General features: G+C 32.8%; 1 protein-coding gene across 1 annotated transcript; it reads right to left on the minus strand.

The window, feature by feature from the left end:
- Nucleotides 1–540: 540 nt before the first annotated feature.
- Nucleotides 541–20,025, minus strand: LOC110116175 (26S proteasome non-ATPase regulatory subunit 8 homolog A). Its single transcript, XM_020849657.2, has 6 exons — nt 19,751–20,025; nt 10,301–10,379; nt 5,125–5,227; nt 2,541–2,804; nt 1,860–1,971; nt 541–960 (listed from the first exon to the last, which is right to left on the minus strand). Exons 1-6 carry the CDS (start codon nt 19,853–19,855, stop codon nt 820–822), a joined length of 804 nt encoding a protein of 267 aa, XP_020705316.1. The 5' UTR covers nt 19,856–20,025; the 3' UTR covers nt 541–819.
- Nucleotides 20,026–21,047: the final 1,022 nt, after the last annotated feature.

The raw sequence follows: 21,047 nt of genomic DNA on the forward strand, positions 1-21,047 counted from the left end.
TGGGTGGAATTAATCCAAAATTGGATCCGATTAAACGTCTAATTTGGCCAATTTATTCAATTATCCAACCTTAATAACAGTTGTTACAAGCGTAGAAGCTCTAGAAATTTGTTCCAGCATCAACGACATGCTACGGTAGCTCTCTAAATAAAGCTTCATTTGGAACAATTTTCTTTCTATTTTTTAAAATAATTTTTCAGTACTAAAAATTTAATTTTTATACTAAAAATTTACTTTAAAAAATATTAAAAAAATTGTCCCAAACAAAATTTAAGTTAGAGTCCATGTTAGTATGTTACACATACTATAGAACTTGTATTCCTATGTATCTCATTTGGATAAACCTAATCCTAGTCAGAATTTTGTAGTAAAGATAATATTTTAATTTCAATAAAAATAATTACCATACAATCTAAATTTTAGAAGAAAAAAAATTCAAATAATATTTGTGCTTACCATTGTTTACAATGCATGCTAAGACTATCTAATGCATAACATATTCAGCATATCTAAATTATGAACAATTCCAAAAACACCTGATTAAAGTAGCTAAATCCCGTAATTAAGAAATATTAAAACTCTTAGTCACTTGAGCACAACATTCTGTAACATAGAATCATCACATTAATGTGAATTTACCATAGTTGCATGAAAAAAATAAAGCTTTTCTAAGTTGCAAAATCAGATTCTGATCATCATTTGGATAAATAAAAGGAATTAAAGAGAACTTGCGAAGAAGAAAATAATCCAGATTATAGATTTCAGCTATCTGGCATTCCGAAGCGTCAGTGAAAACTAAATTATGTTGTGGTGAAAGCCTCAAACAATCCGCTCCAGCTCTCTTGCATAGCTTAATGTCTGGTTGATCAGTTGCAAAGAAGGTATCTCCTTGCACGGTTGCGACTCTTTAGCTTTCTGAAAGAACACAAAGCCATTCTTGATTTCCCATTCGGGATGATCCTAAAAGAAGAAAAAAGGATTATATTTCATCAACTATATAAAATGGAGGCATAAAAATGCATGGAACTTGAATGACTACAGGTGATAAAGGAAATCTTCTGCGACTGATTTCCTTCTTTTCCAAATTTTAAATGCAAACTCTTTTTTTTTTTTTTTTTGCAGATGATGAACTATATTCAGTTTGTCAATTGATCTTTTTATTAGGATAAATGAGCAAATACATCACAAACGACTCGACAGCGCATGGCATCATTAGTTGGCACAGAACCCAAAGCTTTGCATTGGGTACCCATACCAACACACCCATGCACCCACCCATATACGCCTATGACCTTGTAGATGGGTATAGGTGGATACTCAACATCAGGGGATAAATCGATTTACATTGCTAATCACCGTATATCTTATATTAATGCAATCCTCACTATATAATGTGAGGCACTTAAACTGTGCTGCAACTATAATAAATTCTAATATGCGGCTTGAAAATTTGCAATCAGAGCAAAAGGCAACAAGCCTGAATGCCATCAGTCCGTGGCAGACTGCATTCAAAAAATATGAAAAGTGGGTGGGTATAGGTGGGTATGTCATCCCGATAGTCACCATGGATGGGAAAAGCCTGTTCGAGTAAAGCACGGCTACCCAATGGGTACCCAACCAGGACCCCATGTAGGGCTTTGTTGTGAACTAAGACGAGCTAGCCAAAGAAGCCACTATATGCGCTAATAAGATCTAGCCATGCCTGTGTGATCAGCCAAGCATGCCAAAGAGTCATACATGTATACTATCCATATACGATTGCTAGTCTGGAACAAGATAGTTTTATACTGGCAGATCGCTAAGAGGGCTTCGCCTGTGCAATTAGGAAAAAATATAAACGACAGCAAACGAAATCCAACCTCTTCGATATAAGTAGAAAGCTCCTGATCAGAAGAAAACATCAGAATTTTCTTCGCATCAGCAACTGATAGGGAGTCATAAGCTTTCTCACTGCAACCAGCAATCTCGTCTCTGTAAAATCACGTAAATTTTTGTCAAGAAATAGATTAAAAGGCGAGGTTTACATAAATATCACATAATTCTTATGTATTTATATGTTTAACATCTAAATCATATATATTTATTCATATCACACTCAAATTTTTAAATTTCATAAAAAAAATAACTTAATTTTCACTTCTGCATCTTTTCATTCATATACTTTTAATATGATTGAAACACTAAAGTATCATATAAATAAATGAGGTAATGATCAAAATGATCATTTAACTCTTTACAAAAAACAAAAAAGATACCCGACTATTTAAAAGTCTTATTTTAGTTCATTAACTTTTTGAATAGAGACCAAAATGATCCCACCAAAGGGGACTAATTCAATCCTTATTTAAAGAGTTAAGAGACCTTATATAGTCGGGTACTATTTTGTACATTTAAAAGAAGTTAGGGGATCAATTTGATCATTTTCTTATAAATAAATATAAAATCTAGATATAAGATATATATACATAAAAATCATGTGGCATCTTTGTAAATCCTCCAAAAAAAAGTTCTACATGGCAAGTAAATACACCCTTTCTTACCTGACAGTTTTTGCAAGAAGGTCCATGAAATGAACGTAAGTTTCATGAGGAACAGTTTTCCTGGCGCTTAACACACGATTGTAAGCACCTTCCATGAAAGACTGTTCTAGCTCAACAGCATGCTTGATGCAAGGATTCTCCAGGGCATTTGGTGGCAGAAGTTCCAACTCTGTGTGGAATTCAGCTATTCTATTCTGGACGAGGAGCCTCAGAAGATTAAGACCCAAGATAGGGCATTCCTGGGGTGATGGTGGAATGAGACCACTATGCCAACATAAGAAGATTGTAAGAGCATTTTATTTTTATAAAGAAAACACTAAATCATTCATCTAAAGCAAATCTCATATTTTTACAAGAAGATAACATCTAACTAAAATCTTCAAGCTCTCACATGAGCCCAAAGGATTGAATCTCAGAAGTCGAACGAATAGCAAATCCAATTATAATTTTTATTGAAGAAAGGATTGCATAGTTTTTGCCCTAATTATAATCACATTCTCTTGGAATTCCTTATGCACTGATCCCAAAAGGGCCAAAAAATCATTGGAATTCAATAACAAAACGGCAATAAAGAAAGATTGCCACAACTAAGCCACAAATAACACAAAAAAACTTACTAGAGGCGATAAAGTGTGGTCATTGTACCTGCAGAAGAAGAATATCCTAAAAGAGATGCGGGAATGCCAACTAGAACACCCACAAAAAGTTGCAACGAACGAACAAATCATAGAAAAGAGAGAGTAGCAGAAACCATACAAATACAGAGAATTTAAAAAGCCTCATGGAATAAGTACATTAATATAAATCAAACTTTCAAGTTAGGAGAACATCCCACGCATGTACAAACCAAACCTTGTGAAATCATAACTCCTAATGAGAGTTCAATGCCGAAATTGTTGTCCAACGAACACCTTTCACTTTTTTTAACTGTTGCAGACTTGAAGATTTGCATTAATTATGCTCAACTTAGAAAAAAAATGCACAAACTAAATGCTCAGTTGATATTCATCAAGCAGATATGGGCATGACATAAATATACAGAAATCACAAATCATCAAATGCAAGCGTACCCTGCCAATAGTACAAGAGATCCTTAATATCCACAATCAGCAGTAGACACAATTTCATCACCTATTATAGCTTATGGCATAATATGAACATTATTGTATAGATAATTTGATGATTCAGAGACTTGTTACTTAGTTTTCCTTAAACAATTTGAACTATAGGTAACTAAATAAGTTAAACCGACGGGATTTAGATGGATTAAGCTTATGCCACAGATTCAAAGAAAATCAAAATCATTTGAGTGATCTTTGTGTAGACTGAGTGGATTTAGAAAAGCTAAAATAGATTTGAGGAAGGTTGAGTCGACTCAAGGCGGATAAAATGAAAGTCAACATTTCTTGTTCTACATTCAGGCCAATAGAATTGTAGATGTGAGAATATATGAGCGAAAAGGAGCCTTATGTGCTTTCGATGGGGCTCAATGTATTTAATGGATCCCTACAGAGAAACAAACTTAGCTTACAAACTAAACAACTATTGTCACTAATGAGACAGCAAATTCTAATGTTACACTAAGTAGTGGAACAATGTCTCACATGTATGAGCTGTTGGAATGTTGATAATGAGTACAAGATGCCTAGTTGAACGCCACATACCAATATTATAATTGTTGAATGACCATCACCAACTCTAAATAAGAAATAAGGATTTATGGTAGAGGAGGTTACTATTCCACTTGACCTTTAGCAAGGAATGTATTTAACTACCTAGTAGCCATAGCAAGACTGCAAAGGAGGATGACTTGAGATGAAGTGAAATAAAGCCATATTCCAGAAGTTTTTATCTTGACTACTAAGGAGGAAACTTAGCCACTTACTGTAGAGTTGTTCCTCTAATATGATGGTTGCTAGATCTTAGCCTTTTCTCCTGGAATGAAATGACATTTGCATGCTCATGTGATGGATATTCATGTTTTTTCTACTATGTCGTGATGCATATCGCCTTGACATATATTGAAATACTATATGTACAGATAAGAATAAGAAAAATAGCTAATAGAACACTTGTAGCATGCATTTAAGAATGAATGATATGAGGTGGATAGCCCAGAGAAATATCATTTTCCTTAAAATGCTATCCTTCGCTTAAAAAGGAGCTGCAATTATGTTTGCGCTTTTCTCTCTTGACCTGTGCTTCCACTTTCTCTTCTTTTTTTTCCAATGATTCACTAATTTTCACCTTGTGATTAAGGGGCGGCCAGGCTCTCATGCTAGTGGCATTAGGTAACTATAAATGATGCAAAATCATTAATATTCAAGTTTCATTGCCCAAAGGCCCCAAACACAAAAAAATCACATAAATTATAACTGTCAAAACTCAATTTGAAAAAAATATCTAAATTCATAACAAACAGCAAGAAGATTTTAAGGAACTTAAGAAGCACTAATAACATAATCTATATCCAATTCCAGTACACCTAACAACGGGAGTACCCTCAAAATTGAAATTGGCAAGCCTCAAGCAAACAATTCACAAAACTGTTTATAAAGGTCAAATAAAACGCAGGAAACCTCACCATGTGTCAGTATAAAAAGGTTTTAATTGAAAGAAATCCCTCTCAAAGGCATCCTGGTCTTCAGTCTTGACACTCAAAAGAACAGCATGTTCATATATATCCCCTGGAAAATTTTCCGCACAAAACAAACACAAGTTATGGACATTAAGGACAGGTAAATCAACAAATGCTGAAACTGAACAGAATGCACAAAATGCTACCAAACATTTACTTTGCTATAACTAGATTTTTATGAACTCATAATAAACATTCTAGAATTGTTACCATCATATGAACCAACATGAGCGCTTCTAGTCACTAAACAATGCAGGGAAATAGCTCTTTAACAGTGGGGAAATAGCTCTTTAAGAGAAATAACAAACTTATATGAGGGATCAATGGGAGAATAGCTTCCTTAATGGTTGACAAGCCCTGCGAAGAAGGGTTGCTCAATCGACAATACTTTGTTTAGAACCTTGAAGTTGTTATTTACTTGTAAGTTAAGCTCTTGAGTATTGATAGCTTCTGATGTAAAAATTAGTCCACAAAAAACCAAAATTGTTTCAGGATTCACAGTTATGATATGGGCATTGTTTAAATTCTTTAAAAAGTAAAAAATTTCGGACTTGCCCCCAGAGCAATTCCGGTTGGTTTAAATGAGGCTTTGCCATGTAGATTGATCAAGACTAAATACCACAACTATCATCGAGTAAAACACCCCTCCACAAGACATGTCCAACCAAAGGTAGTCTAAACAGCACACCTCTCAACTGAATATTCACCAACTGGGAAGCAGCAATTCCACAAAACTGTAAAACAACAAGTCTTTATCCCACTACTTGGGGTCAGATACATGAATCATTTTCTCCATTGTGTCCTATTAAGAGTCAAATTATCATTTAAATCTAATAAAAAATATTATTTTTAATACCAAGTCTTTTTAGGTCTAACTCTACATTTCTTAAAATGAGATGGATTTAATGCATCTAGTCTCCTAACAAGGTCATGAAAATTCCACAAAACTATCATGAGCTAAAATTTACTATCATGCATTTGCCAAAGCTGAATATCCCTTGAGAAAAAAATTCCAAATAAAAAAACAGAAAACAAGCGATGTTTTATTGTGGCATGTCAACTAAGCAGTATCAACTTGGATTCAGTGACTTCACATCATGAAATGCAATCTATTTTGACTGTTATTCAATTCTTCAGAAAGACCAAGAAATCCATGCCAAAAAGCACCTTATAACAAAAAAATTACCTGTTCACTAACATGCAAGCAAACAAAAAAAGGCCCTAAGCCTCCATCATACTTGATAGGAAATGACATGCAATATGAAAGGAAACTGTATAATATATGAATGTGATTTTAAAAGAAAATTGTGCAATGCAACGAAACTGGATTATCTATGTATGTGAGTTAAAAGAAAATTATGCAAGCAACAGCTACCAGGGTCATACTAAGAAAATGAATCCAAGTTTACTAAAGAGTAGTGTTTTTAATGATCATCTTTAACATGCAAAGGAAATATCCATTGGCTAATAAAATACAAGTCTTAAACAGGCAAAAGCCCATAATTAACTTGAAGTTACACATCCCAAAAAATAAAAAATCGCAGCACCAAACAGTTGGAATTTAAAGCCCTTCATCTATCATTTCAACACAATATTTAAAAAAAAGATTACACTATTCCACTTATGAGAATAATTTGTTCCGCAAAATATTCTTTATGAAATCAAGTTTCTAAAAAAAAAATTCTGCAAGTTCAATAGAAGACTAATTTATTTATTTGTTTATTTATATCCACAATCATGCAGGATTAAGGCCAATTTCATCACCATAGGTGATGAAATTTGCATTTTTGAGCAAAACAAGGTTCCTAATCCCCAAAAGTAACATATGAAAAACTTTCATTGGTTTCAAACTTTGGCTGGAACGGAATCAGGTAGGGATCGCACTTCTTGACTAGTAAACTAAAAATATACAGGTTGAAAGAGTTTCATTCCCGACTAACTAATGGGAAATGCAGGAAAGTAGGTCTCTATCTTGAGAAGAAATTCAATGTTCTAACTTGAAAAATCAGTTGAGGCCACTTGAGCTATTGCTTTCTGAGCACGCAGGTCTAAATGTCTCCAATAACCTACAGCGAAATTTTCTTTTAAATGTTCATTTTTTGTGTTTGAGATCATATTGTGAATTAGCACGGTTCTCTCCAATCAAGTTTGGAAACAATATTAAGTAGACATCATTACCCAGCACATAATCCACAATCTACAGAGAAACAAGCATAAGGCCCATGCTGATTTTCCATCACTCGTATATATACAATATAGCAAGCTTAATTATAGTTTAATAAAAGTTGCCTCCTAGTCTCTATGATATTTTCTTATCATATCTAATATTCACTAGATTATTTATTTTAAACACCTAGCCTTAAGTTTAGACTTTAGAGGTTATATCCTCATCGATATTCCCAATCCCATTATATTAAATTCAAGAAATAGAAACCTATCACATCTAGCTGCCACTTTATCATCTAACAAGATTGATTAATAATTAATTATACAACCAAACAAAATTTACACATTAAAAACTCAAATTTATTCTACTAATCATAGACCGTTTATCTTCTAAACATTTTATTATACAATCAAACAAAATGGATATCTCACCAATTTGAACTATATTATCAACAAAAATCACACGCCAATCTATTTTACTCTGAATATCCTTTGTAAGCATCCCATAACCAATTAAAAAGCATATAGACTTAATCTTCATTATTTAAGTAAAACTACTGTAATTATGAAATCCCTTTGTCACTTCACAACTAGTACTAATACTTGTCAATACTCCATCATACATAGCTTTAATAATTTGAACAAATTTTTAGCTCGTCATTTTTTTTTTACTGCATACTAAATCAATGCTTATGATACTCATAATATAGATTTTTTAAATCATTAAAAATTAGTATAATGTCTTTTCTTTGTTCTCTATGTTCTTTCATTAATTTCCATGATGAATTTTGTCCACAAAACAATTTTAATTCTGTGATATCTAAATAAATTTTCTAAGTCCATGTTTCATCACTTCACCCACAACTCCAACGTATAACACACGAGTTTGATTACCTTATAATTATAATAATCCTGATCATCTCATTTGTCTCAAATAATTATATCAAAATGTTACTTCTCCAATCAACAGGCATTGTTTAGCCATCAAAAGATTTGTAAACCAAACTACCCAAATATCACCTATAAATCTCCAAATCTTATTTAGGCCACAGCCATTACCTTTATCTTTAGACATATTAAAAATATCCAACTTCATTGCAATTTTTTGAATCAATCTATAATTCATCAATTTATTCTGTTCATTATGCCCTTCTAAAAAAAAATTTTACTACTCCCATTTAACAATTTTTCAGATCAGCATTGTCATATTTATTTGATATCTTAATTTTTTAAACTATGATCATGCCATATCCTTTTTAATATATCAAGATTTATCAAAGTCTCCAAATCTCATTATCTCTTACAGTCTTACCTCAACTATTTTATCACTTTTTCATTAACTTGGTACTTAGCCTTTTATACAAATAAAAAAAAACTATAACTTTTGCCTAGCTCTACCCTCTTTACAAGACTAGTTCCTAAAAATCATTACAAATATTAATAATGTTTCATTCTTTTAACACTCCTTAAATACACATTTCTTTCTTTATAACTTCTTGTGCCTTTTCACTCAATAATCAAATCTCCTTATGTGTGATCTATTAATGCATGCTCCTAAAACTTACACAACAATCATTTTAATGAAACTATCAATCTTCACATCAAGTTAGGCTAAACTACAAAATTTCAGTTTGCCTATTTTAAAATGACTTGAAAGTCAATTTTCAAGTTCTTTCATGATATATGAGGGTAATTATTTATTTTGATAACCATATCTATAGTGCCAAGAGACACATACATAGCTAATATATATATATATATATATATATATATATATATATGTTGTGCATCAAACTTCCTCCATGAATAATCTAATAATCTTTGCAGAAGATTTTGTATTTCCTGCTAAATAAAAAATTTGATTTGATTTGGTTGCTCCACTTTTTTAAAAACCTAAGGGGTTGTTTGGTTAGATGTAATAAAAATAAAAATATTATAAGAGGCAATGTAAAGTAAATGTAGTGTGCTTTAATTTTAAGGAATTATTTTTTAGATGCGAACCAAATACAAAGAAACTTTTTTTAGTTTGTTAGGATGCAAAGCATTTAAAACAATTATTTATTCATATTCTTCCTTGATCTCTTCACCAAACACCGCAACAAATAACATGTCTTCATCTCCAAATGAGCAGAAACTCTTCCATATCACATCTCTATAATTCTCTTTCAGACTCTTTGTATCTTATATGTAACAAAGATCGAAAAGACTCATACAAACATGGGGTAACCACAGGGAGAAGCAAGAGAAAAAGTCTAGTTACAGCAGCCAGAAGAAACGACAAATGAACTGCTAGATCAATTTTCCAAAAACTTTCCTACTTTCATTTAGATGTCAACAACTCCAATTTTGTGATCTTATCAATCCTCATTTCAATGCCCATGATCTTCAATATCTTTGGATTCCAATATTATTTCAATCATTGGCCTCGATGGCAAAATATGGAGACGGTGAAAGATGGGAAAATTTTTCAAAGCTAACATCATCATAGGACAAGCAAACTCTTCATTTCTCTGTTACTCTGTTGTTGAAAGAAGACTCACCGATGAGAAACTAGCTACATTTATGAGGCACATAACAATGATTATTTTAATATAAAACATCATATCAATAAACCTTTTTTACTGTATCAATAACCCTATATTTACTACTACCATCAACCCATTCCCCTAAAAAACCCTCCCAACATATAATAACTTATAAACCTTTTTAAAGTTTAGAGATTTATCCCCTTGACATCTAGCTTCTTGCAACAAAAATATTGATTATAATTCAAATCATTGTGAACATTAATGCTATTGTATCCTCATTAAAAACAAAAATAGCTAAAACATCCAACATAATATTTTCCATGGCTTAGAACATAGATAAATTCATGACATATATTTCATGAAAGGTAGCGTTAAATCACTACAACTCATAAGTGAGCTTCAATACTTCACTGAGTTAAATACATTACTTGCTATCTGGAGTTCTTCAACAGCAGTAGGTGTCTGCTGAAATGTTGGCGGTAGGCTCGGATATTTTGTCAAGAGAACCTGCAAAAAAGTACAATTACCCTATCACTGCTTTAATATATTTGAATAGAACCAATAAAAAGGTAAAAACATCAGCAGCTTTCTAAAGCAGCAATTGACTAGATGGATGTCTTTGATCAGGTGGCAGGATAAAACATAAATAGTCAGTCTATATATGAGGTAAACAAGGATAAGGGCTTTTATCCCTTTTCAAACAATGCTGCAAAATGATACTAATGCGGACATTCGACGGTGGACGTTAATAAAAAAAAGAGACGAAAATCGAAGGCCGATATCACTCTGTTTTATCTTAGTTTATTAATTGTATTTTTTCTTTTAATTATGCATTTTCCGTTTTTACCCTTATTTAAGAGTCTTATCTTATGTAAGCCCACGGGGCAAAATTGTCATTTTAGTTTCTTTTAGTTTAAGGCCTATATATAGAGGCCCTTGCTCTTGTATTAGAATGATGGATTATTAAGAAAAGAAATTTGTTTTGCATGTTTGTTCTTTGGAGGGATGTTAATGGAAATCCCTATAAAGGGAATTGTGGTTTCCACCAACCGTAGGATGGGTCCGAGCTCGTGGCTTGAAGCCCCTTGGTGAAAGGCATCATATCACCCATCAATCTTCGGAAGAGTCCAAGGCTCGCAGTTCTATCACTTTTTCTTTGTTTTGTTTTTTCCTTATTTCCCTAAACCACCACCTCAAGCCCTGCACCAAGGCGCCGATCCTCTCACCACCATCACATTCACACCATCGGCCTACAACAACCCCTCCCTTCCACCTCCCTCCCCTTGGCCGAAATCCACCATGGCTCCACCCACCCGCCGGCCACCTCCTTCCCTAGCCCCACTTTCCAAAAAAAAAATCTCTTTCCTTATTTAAGTTGTCATTAATTTCGAAAGAATTTAAATTCAAATTAATCTAATTAGAATTTCAAATCCATCCTCATTGATTGCCTTATTTTTGGAAACCTCTTTCATTCAATTAATTAATCAATTCTGAAATTGATTGATTAATTAATCCCTAGTCTAAACACATTGAACCTAGACACCCCTAGTCCCCCCCTCTCTCTTGGCTAGCCCCATACCTATGCCCTCTTTAAATTTCTTCCCAAAACTAGATTAATGATTATCTTGGAAAGGTTTTGAATTCAAATCCAACACAATTTGAAATTCAAATAATTTTCATAATTAATTCATTTATTTTAGGAAAGTCTTTAAATCAAATTCCAATTCAATTCCAAGTTGGATTTGAATAAAATTCTCTACCTCAATTTAAGACTATTGAATAGGCAAGCTTTAATTCCACCACTCCCACTCTTCTATTTTAATTAATGCTTCTCCATTAAGGCCTCCAATCCCTCTCCATTTAAGGGATTAATTAAGTACCCATTCCCTCCTTTTTCCATTTAATTTGAAATTCAAATTTCAAATTACCCCCCCCCCCTTCGTTCTACATCAGATACGAACATAGATATTTGAATTATTTTACTTCTTTCAAAATATATTGTTTTGTTAGATAATTTTAATTTATATGGTTAAGTTTGATAGCACTTTGCTAGCAATTTCTAAGCAACTTGTAAGCAATTTGATGGTAGTTTGCTGTTTTAGCTTATTACTTCTTCCTTCTTCCATTTATAAGTATTAAAATCACAAGTCATGAATGATAATTTGACATCAATAAAATTCTCATTGTGGATGTGTATATTCGGGATTCTTCTCATCCATTCCATTATTCTGATTAAGGATTAGACATGAGACTTGAAGCCCTTCAGGGGGAGATAATCTCATCCTGCAAACATGAAGTTTGCTTATCTTATTACTTGTCTAACTCTTTCCATCTTTTCCTTCTTTATTATCCTTTCTAGTTGTTTCATAGTTGCCATGCATCATACATCAGACTTCGTAGACAAAAATGAATGAACAGTTTACAAGATAGTTGATGAAAGAAAGGATATTTGGTGCCTCAACACAATTGATTTCAAACCTTTGTTTCTTAAGAGGAAATGAGTCGGTTTAATAGCATCATCGTTATCATCATAATTAGTTTCCTTCTCCAAATCTGTTGCACTTTTTAAGCGTTTCATGATATTATAATTATATTTTCACAAGCCTTTTGCACAGCTTCTATCCATGTTCTCCTTAATTTGTTCATTTCTAGCTTTTAACATTAATTTTCTATGATTATTTATTGATGCATCTGCAATCTTCCCGCTTTCCTTTTAACAAGACAAAAATTATATGAGGAGCTCCTAACCTACTTTTGGGTCATCAGCACAGAACAAGCGAGAAAAATTTACATTAATTTTATTTAAAATAAAAGAGAACTGCATAATATTGCAAACCAACCATCTTGTATCGCAAAATGATAATAAAATTCATTATTTGACGCATAACAACATCTTATTTATATGAAAAGTTGAAAACTGGAAGACAACTATCTTATACCACAAAATGACACTGATTGCAAGAAAAATAATGTTGTCTTCCATTTTGGAAATAACCTTCAATTTTGCTTATTTTTCTGCACTCCTAACAAATAGAATCAGGAGCATCTAATGCAATTTTCTTGCCCTTAACATAGTGATATATGGCTGAACGGCTTTAATAGTATTAACTTATTTTTTAAGGAAATACTACTCACACTGAGTATACAATATAAATATTACCAGCACTATCACAACTAATTCTATCACAATTTCACCATAAAATTCTCATTTGTATCCCAAGCAACATCGCGATATTGACTTTTTGTTGCTCAAAATCATATGATGCAATCAATCAAGCTAAATGTAGAGTATTACAAATCTACATTTAAGTTTTCATAATATTCTATTAGCATATATACAATTTGTAAGACATTTCTCCATTTAATCAATTAGATTGAATTTTAAAAGTTACGCCGCTGTTTGCATTCCATTCTTTTGACAATATATCCAAAAACTTGACCATATCACATTAAAATGCCACTTGGCCATCCAATAATATTGATTAATTAGTATCATTTTTAGTTCATTAGAATTGCATATCATGTAATCATTATTTGTCCAACTAATATTAAGCCACTTGTTTTCTTCAAACTTCTACGATTGTTTCAAATTTTCACTTACTTCAAAAGATGTCTCAATTATCAAAGCTGACTTAGATAAAAATACATATCTCAAGGTATCCGAATTTGAATGTATCTTATAAAATCAGCATAATACATATAAAAGAAAAGAACTTAGGCAAATCCTTCATGTAATCCTACTTTATTGGAAACTGTACTCCCTAGTTACTAACACTAGCAACCACCAACCATTTGTTGAGGGTTATTGCCTTTGATCTCTCAATTGGAGATCTAAAGTTCAATTACTTGCCAAAAAAATAGAAACTACTACAACATTCATAAACATTAACACACATTTCTCCTTCCAGCCCACCAAATAAATTTTCTTCATATTCAATAATGTGGACTTTTAAGAAGGATATTTCGTTGTTCTTTATGCTTTCCATCTATTGACATAGTAAAATGTTCACCATAAAGTACATCTTCCAACATAAAACCCTTCTCCAATACCAATGCAATCTTACTAAGCCAATTTTCCATGTCTCTCTCCCATAATTGCATTAATATGGCTGATAAATGTGATTCCTTAATAGTTACACAGTCCAAAGCATATCATTTGATAGTAAATATTGATACAAAAATAATTCACCTCCTATTGTTCGGCATCCTCTTAGGGGTTGTGTAGTTTTGCAAGATGTTGTCAAAATTGAACATGAACTTAAGCTAAATACGACCAGTAGAATAGCTAAAGCTAATATTTGACTGAAGTTTTAGTCTTTAAATCTGGATTTAGAAACGCCAATTAAATATATGATTTAATGGATTTCAGGGCAAGGATTGAAATATTTATCTTCTGTTTCAGTCAACATTTATAAATTTTACATCCCAATTATAATTAGACTAAAAAATGAATAAATATAAAAAACATTATTATACCCTAACTAGCATCTTAATTATTATGTAGATGTTCATTAGTTAATTTAATTAATTTGTTAACTAATTAATCTAGTTTTAACTGCCGAAATGAAGACTATTTAATCAAAAGTTAGACCATTATAAGCATTAACAAGACAAATTCTTTATAATAAATCTAGTATGTATCACTTAACACAATATTACCCTAGGAAATGTTCTAGGTATTAATTACTTATGTCAATAAATATAATTCAATTATGAATTATATTCTTAACTATCCTAATTAAAGCTAAAGTAATCCTTGGCTAATTAAGTAAACAGTTACTAATTGATAATTACTCCATCTAATTAAACAATATAACAATTGGTCTAAACAATATAATTAAAAATAAATAAACCTTAATTCCAAATTGAACTTTGGTTAACCCTAATTAATGTAGCTACATAATGAACTATTATTATGAATAACTTATCATTAAATAATATTGCTATATTGATTAACACAATTAAAAACAAATTAAATCCTTGTCATCTCAATCAATATCCAAATTAATCAATCATTCTCCAATGTTAATACATAAATAGTTAATCAATTACTCAAATAACCCAAGATTAATTACCAAAATTAAACACTAATGGTATCTTAATGATTAAATTCAAAATCAATTTAATCACTAGTTAGCCAACGTGATAAATTTATTACCTTAAACCGCTAAGTATCAATTATTTTGCAAGGGTCATACCTAATCACTATAATTAAATTATTTAATCTTACTTATTTAAATGAAACATAAATAAATTCCTAATCAACTCAAGTAAATAATATATTACCGATTACTCTAGTGAATGTAGCAGTCAATTAATTACCACAGCTCATTACTATAATTGTATCCTAATAAACCTCAATACATCTAATAAAACCCTAATTAACCTGATTTATTTACTAATAAGGCACGCCAAAATTTTAATCAAAACCCTTTGACCCACTAAATCTCTTACTTGCATCCAATCAATTTTATAAGAATAACTCAAACAAAAGATACTAACAAAAAACTTTCGAACACCATCAGGATTTAAGCTTGTTGCCAATTTTAGTAAATCCTTAGTCTCCCCATATCATTAGTATTTATTAAAAAGTTGTTAGCAAAATTACTCTAATATTGCTCATAATCCTCTCAATCTCATTTAAGTTTTTTGGATCAATCTTACTATGCTTCATAATTATGTTCATTTTGCAATTCTGAATATTTCTTTCTTAAAAGTTCTAATTTAATACTTTCAAAATAATAGTAATTAACATCTTTAACCTGTTATATATCTTACTTACATCCAATCAATTTTAAAAGAATAACTCAAACAAAAGATTTTTACACTAGGGGTGCAACCGAGTCAGCCGGCTCGGGCTCTACTCGTTAACGGGCTTTACAAGTCGAGCTTATCAAGCTCGCGAGTAGAGCTCGAACGCAATTTCGAGATTGACGGCTTAACGAGCCCGAGTTCAAACACCCCGCTGCTCGACTCGCGAGCTTGTCGAGTAGCTCGTGTAACAGCGGTGGGAAAATGAAAACAACGGGCGGGATTGTGGGAAGATGAAAACGAAGCAGGCGGGATTCGGGAGAACGCGGACACAGGGAAAATGACGCGGATGCAGGCGGGATCCGGAAAGATGAAAACGACGCAAGCTTGTTCGGACTTATGCGGGGCTTTTGCCAGCGAGAAGATGCGGACGCGGGGCTGATGCAGCGGCGGGAAGACGCGGATGACGCAGGCACTAACACAGTGGCGAGAAGACGCGAAGGCGTTCACGGCTCTTTCGGACTTCTGACACAAGGCTTTTGCTGGGGGGAAGACGCTGACGCGGGGCTAACACAGCGACGGGAAGGCACAGACGGCGCACGCGGTGACGCAACAGTGGGAAGATGCAAACAATGTTGCGGCTCGTTAAGAGGCTCGAACTATGGCTTGACGAGCTCATTTTCCCTTACCGAGTTGAGCTCGAGGTCGGTTTTGAACTCGACTCGAGTTTGAGCTCGATATTTGACAGTCGAGCTCGGCTCAAACACACCCTAACTCGAGCTCAACTCAACTCATTTACACTCCTAGATTACACAAAAGCTTTCAAATTTTAATACCATCAGGATTTAAGCTTGTTGGATTCATATGATTTGGAAAAGCCAATTTTACTAAATCCTTACTCTCACCGTATCATTAGGATTTTATTAAAATATTGGCTTGCAAAAGTAACACTGTCATTGTCAGGTCCCAAGTCCCGGATGAGAAAAGTGGAGGGTTGTGTTAGGTAATCGATAGTGGTTAGACCAAGATGAATTATAGAGGATTAAGTTAATGTGTTATACTTTAAAATTATGGGAGCGAGTTATGGAGCATAAGTTGCAGCGTGACACTAATGTTTCTCAAAATCAATTTCGATTCATGCCAAGTAGGTCTACTATGGAAGACATACATTTATTGAGAGGTTTGATGGAGAAGTATATAGAGAATTAGGAGGATCTATATATGATTTTTATTGATTTAGAGAAAGCATATGATAAAGTTCCAAGAGAAGTGCTATGAAGACTTCTACATAAAGGGGTTAATAATGCGTATATTAAAGTCATTAAGAATATATATGCAGGAGCTATTACTTGTGTTCAAAGAAAAGTTGGTTAGACCAAGTATTTGCCAATTGGATTACATCAAGGATTATCCTTAAGCCCATACTTTTTTGCATTAGTCATGGATGTTCTAACCAAACATTTGCAAGAGGTTGGACACTGGTGTATGTTTTTTGTTGATGATATTCTTCATGTTGATAAGACTAGAAAGGGAGTTGAAGGTAAACTTGAGTTATGGAGGTCAAACTTAGAGTCTAAAGTCTTTCTTTTAAGTTAATTTATATGGAGTGTAATTTTAGAAATAATAGATCTAGTAGGGGAATTGTGACTTTGGGCGATCAAGTCATTAATAAGAGTACACATTTTTTATATATTGAGTCTATTGTTCAGAGTGATGATGAAATAGATAGGGATATTATTAGTAGAATTAAAGTTGGAAGGTTGAAGTAGAGAAATGCGTCAGGCTTATTGTGTGATAGAAAAGTCTCTCTCAAACTCAAGGGAAATTCTATAAGATGGTAGTGAGACCTATAATGCTTTATGGTGCAGAATGTTAGCCATTAAAAGATAAGCATGATATTAAGTTAAGTGTTGCAAAGATGAAGATGCTCAGGTGGATGAGTGGCTTTACTCTTAGAGACAGAATACGAAATGAGAATATACGTGAAATGATTGGAGCTGCTCTAGTGGAAGATAAGATTAGAGAGATTCGCCTTAGATGGTTTGGTCACATAAAACGTGGACCTTATGATGACCCGGTTAGGAAAGTATATGTATTAGATTTAACTTATGTTAAGAAAGGTAAAGTTAGACTTGGTTAGAAAATATTAGAAATGAATTTTCTTTATTAGATTTAGATGAGAACTTGATGCTTAATAAGACACAATAGAGAAAAAAGATTCATGCACCCGACCCCACATAGTGGGATAAAGGCTTGTTGTTGTCATTGTACTATTGGTTTGCAAAAGAACACTCACTCATAATCTTCTCAATCTTATTTGAGTTTTATTTTTTTATCAATCCACACTATGCTTCATAATTATATTTATTTTGCACTTCTGAAGACGATTCTTTCTTAAAAGTTCTAATCTAATACCTTTAAAAATAGCATTTTGCATCTTAATCCCGCTCAATCTCTTACTTACATCCAATTGATTTTAAAAGAATAACTCTAATAGAAGATACTAGAAAAAGAAAAAAGGTTTCAAAATTTAACACCATCATAATTTAAGCTTGTTGGATTGACATGATTAACAAAAGCCAAGTTCACTAAATCCTTAGTCGCCCCTTAACATTAGTATTTAATTAAAATATTTGTTAGCAAAATTACTCAAATATCGCTCATAATCCTCTCAATCCCATTTGAGTTTCTTGGATCAATCAACACTTGCATCATAATTATGTTCATTTTGCATCTTTCCACTTTTTCCTTTTTTTCTCTAAATATATTTAACTTCGTCAAAGCCTCTTGATCTAAACTCCAGTGCTATGAAGAATTTATATCCTTCCTTTTTCCCTTCCTTAATCCTTATTACTCAACCAACTATAGAAATCACTGAGATTCTCAATATAGCCTTCCTTCCCTGTGATCATTGTACATCTTAATAGTATTTAATTTACATCATTATTTAAAGGCAAGTTTTTTTGTGAATAATTTTGTGCATTTCCTATCTACTACAAGATCTCCAGATATGCACAATCAATTTCTAGACTCTTATGAAACTTCTATAATAATCTTCTTGAAGCAATCAATCTCAAATACTTTGGATAAGACTAATAATGATGATCTTGCTTGCTTGAGGACATATTTTCTTTCAATAATGATAATTATCTATAATTACTGTCTAATTTGCGTGGTTGTAACAAACAAAATTAGATGACTACATAACTAGTAGAATTAAAATAATTAGATTGAGGTAAAGATAAAGTTGGGATGCTAATACTATCAAATCTTTTATCAACTTCAGGAAAATACAAGGAAATAATAACAAGGCAGGCTATTTTGAATGGCTATTAGCGTTGGGGAAGGAAGTTGTTTTCAAGATGCTTTCACATTAGTGTTGAAAGATGCAAATTCACTTTGGTAAAACATAGCTAATTATACAACAGAAAGACAAAAAAAGCACTTAAGGAATTTTAATAACCATCCCCATAGTTAAAGCTACGAGTATAAAATGGTTAATGAATCAAGTGCAAGAGACATTTATGAAGCCAGTATATGAACGTTCAATCCAAAAGCAATCCCAATTCTAGGCTATTAAATACAAAGCTCTTAAATAGACAGCATATACAATGTGAAGCTCGAACCATAAATACCGGACCTAGAACAGACAGTCCACGTCTCACTTCACTAACTAACGGCCTCAATCACAAAAATACAAATCTAGACACCAATATATAGTTCTTCAAGAGATCGGACCTACTTCAGTTTGAAGCTCAAATCACCAAAAATAAAGCTTGAAGAAACGTTTCATGTTTCACTGAAATTACGAGCATGCAAACACACCGGAGCTCAAAATATGTGAATACTAGGCAGACAGATCCATTTATGAAACCAACATACGAAGGTTCGCCCCAAAAGCAACGCTTTTCTCCAATTTATGAAGGTTCGCCTAATTCCATTTATATAAATCAAAATGCTAATGGTTCAATCCAAATCAACAAATCAATAATCCACTAAAATCGGAAGGCCCAAAACACAAACCATCGACCAAATAAAAATCGTACACAACCCCTAAGAACATGAAAAATCAGCGTCCACCTATTTTCACAGAGACTATGAGGTTAAAGGCGCAGAAAGAAGACTACCTTAAGCTGGGAGAGGAGATTGTTGCAAGTTCCAAAATCGTTCCTCAACAAAGCAGCTTTGAGTCGGGCAAAGATCTGTGTTACTTCGACCAGTTGCGGATCCATATCTTCCTCCTATCCCACTCTCTTCTACGGGCAGGATTATCCTGATCAAGATCCCGACTTGCACTTTTCGTTCACCTCAAAACCCTAATGTCAAAGGAATCGCCTTGGTGGCTGATAGGGGAAGCGCGGTAATGACAAATACGCTGTGGTCTTCGGCCCCAAAACAATTAGTACAAAGAATTTACACTGAAGCAAAGAAAGACGATTTTTTATTTCATAATTTCATTTTTTTAGGGGCTAATTGATTGGCTAAAAAATAAATGTATTGTGAAAAGAATATAATGTAAAAATAATATATTATTGTTGTGTTTTTAAAACTTTGAGTTAGTGTACTAAATTAAACACTACATGAAAATCATTTATTACCGACGTAATTTTCCGGCGGTTTTCAGACGGTCAATTTTCCGGCGGTTTTCCAGCATTCAATTTTTCGGCAGTTTATCATCTTATTTGGAATGTTATTATACATTAAAATAGTTTCATTTGCTATCTTATTACTAGAGTCAAGTGGAGCTATAAGATCAAAATTAATAATGTGAATAAGAATGCAATCGAGTCAAGCCATTTGGGAGCAGTCTCCATTTAGACCTGTGATATGATGCTGAGAAATAAGGGATGAAACATCAAGGAAATCGGTTGCATGCATTTAGGCATTCCAAGATCACCTCGCGACATCTGCTTTAGCACATCATCATAGCCCCTTAAGTCAGAAGACATTTACAACAAAACATTATGTTATAACTACAAATTTAATGATAAAACTCACAGAATTCACGCAAGAGGATGGCACAATGACTAAAAAGGATAACAGATAGAGGAGAAAGATGAATAATTATGTATTAAATTTTTTGAAATGCTAATTTTCATTCCATTTGTTTATAGGGATAATATAATAGAGGAACTTGCACAACAAACATAAAAGAAATTGTCCTTTTAAATGTTTGAACTATACTTACCTAAAGATATTTGGTATTTTTTTTCTTCAATTTGAGCTGCCCAACTTCCTTTCTGGAAGAGACGGTTTCGGGTGGCTGCAAGTAAGGGTGCAATCGAGTCAAGCCGACTAGCTAGAAAAAGATAACAGTAATTAAGATTACGAATTTGGTATTTTTTATTATTGCTTTTAATTTACTGTAACAACTACAACAAATATGAATTGCATTTCTGAAAATCAATATAGACATAGAATCAC

This window comes from Dendrobium catenatum, unplaced genomic scaffold (genome assembly GCF_001605985.2).
Source record: "Dendrobium catenatum unplaced genomic scaffold, ASM160598v2 original_scaffold_235663, whole genome shotgun sequence".
NCBI classification, from domain to species: Eukaryota; Viridiplantae; Streptophyta; class Magnoliopsida; order Asparagales; family Orchidaceae; genus Dendrobium; species Dendrobium catenatum.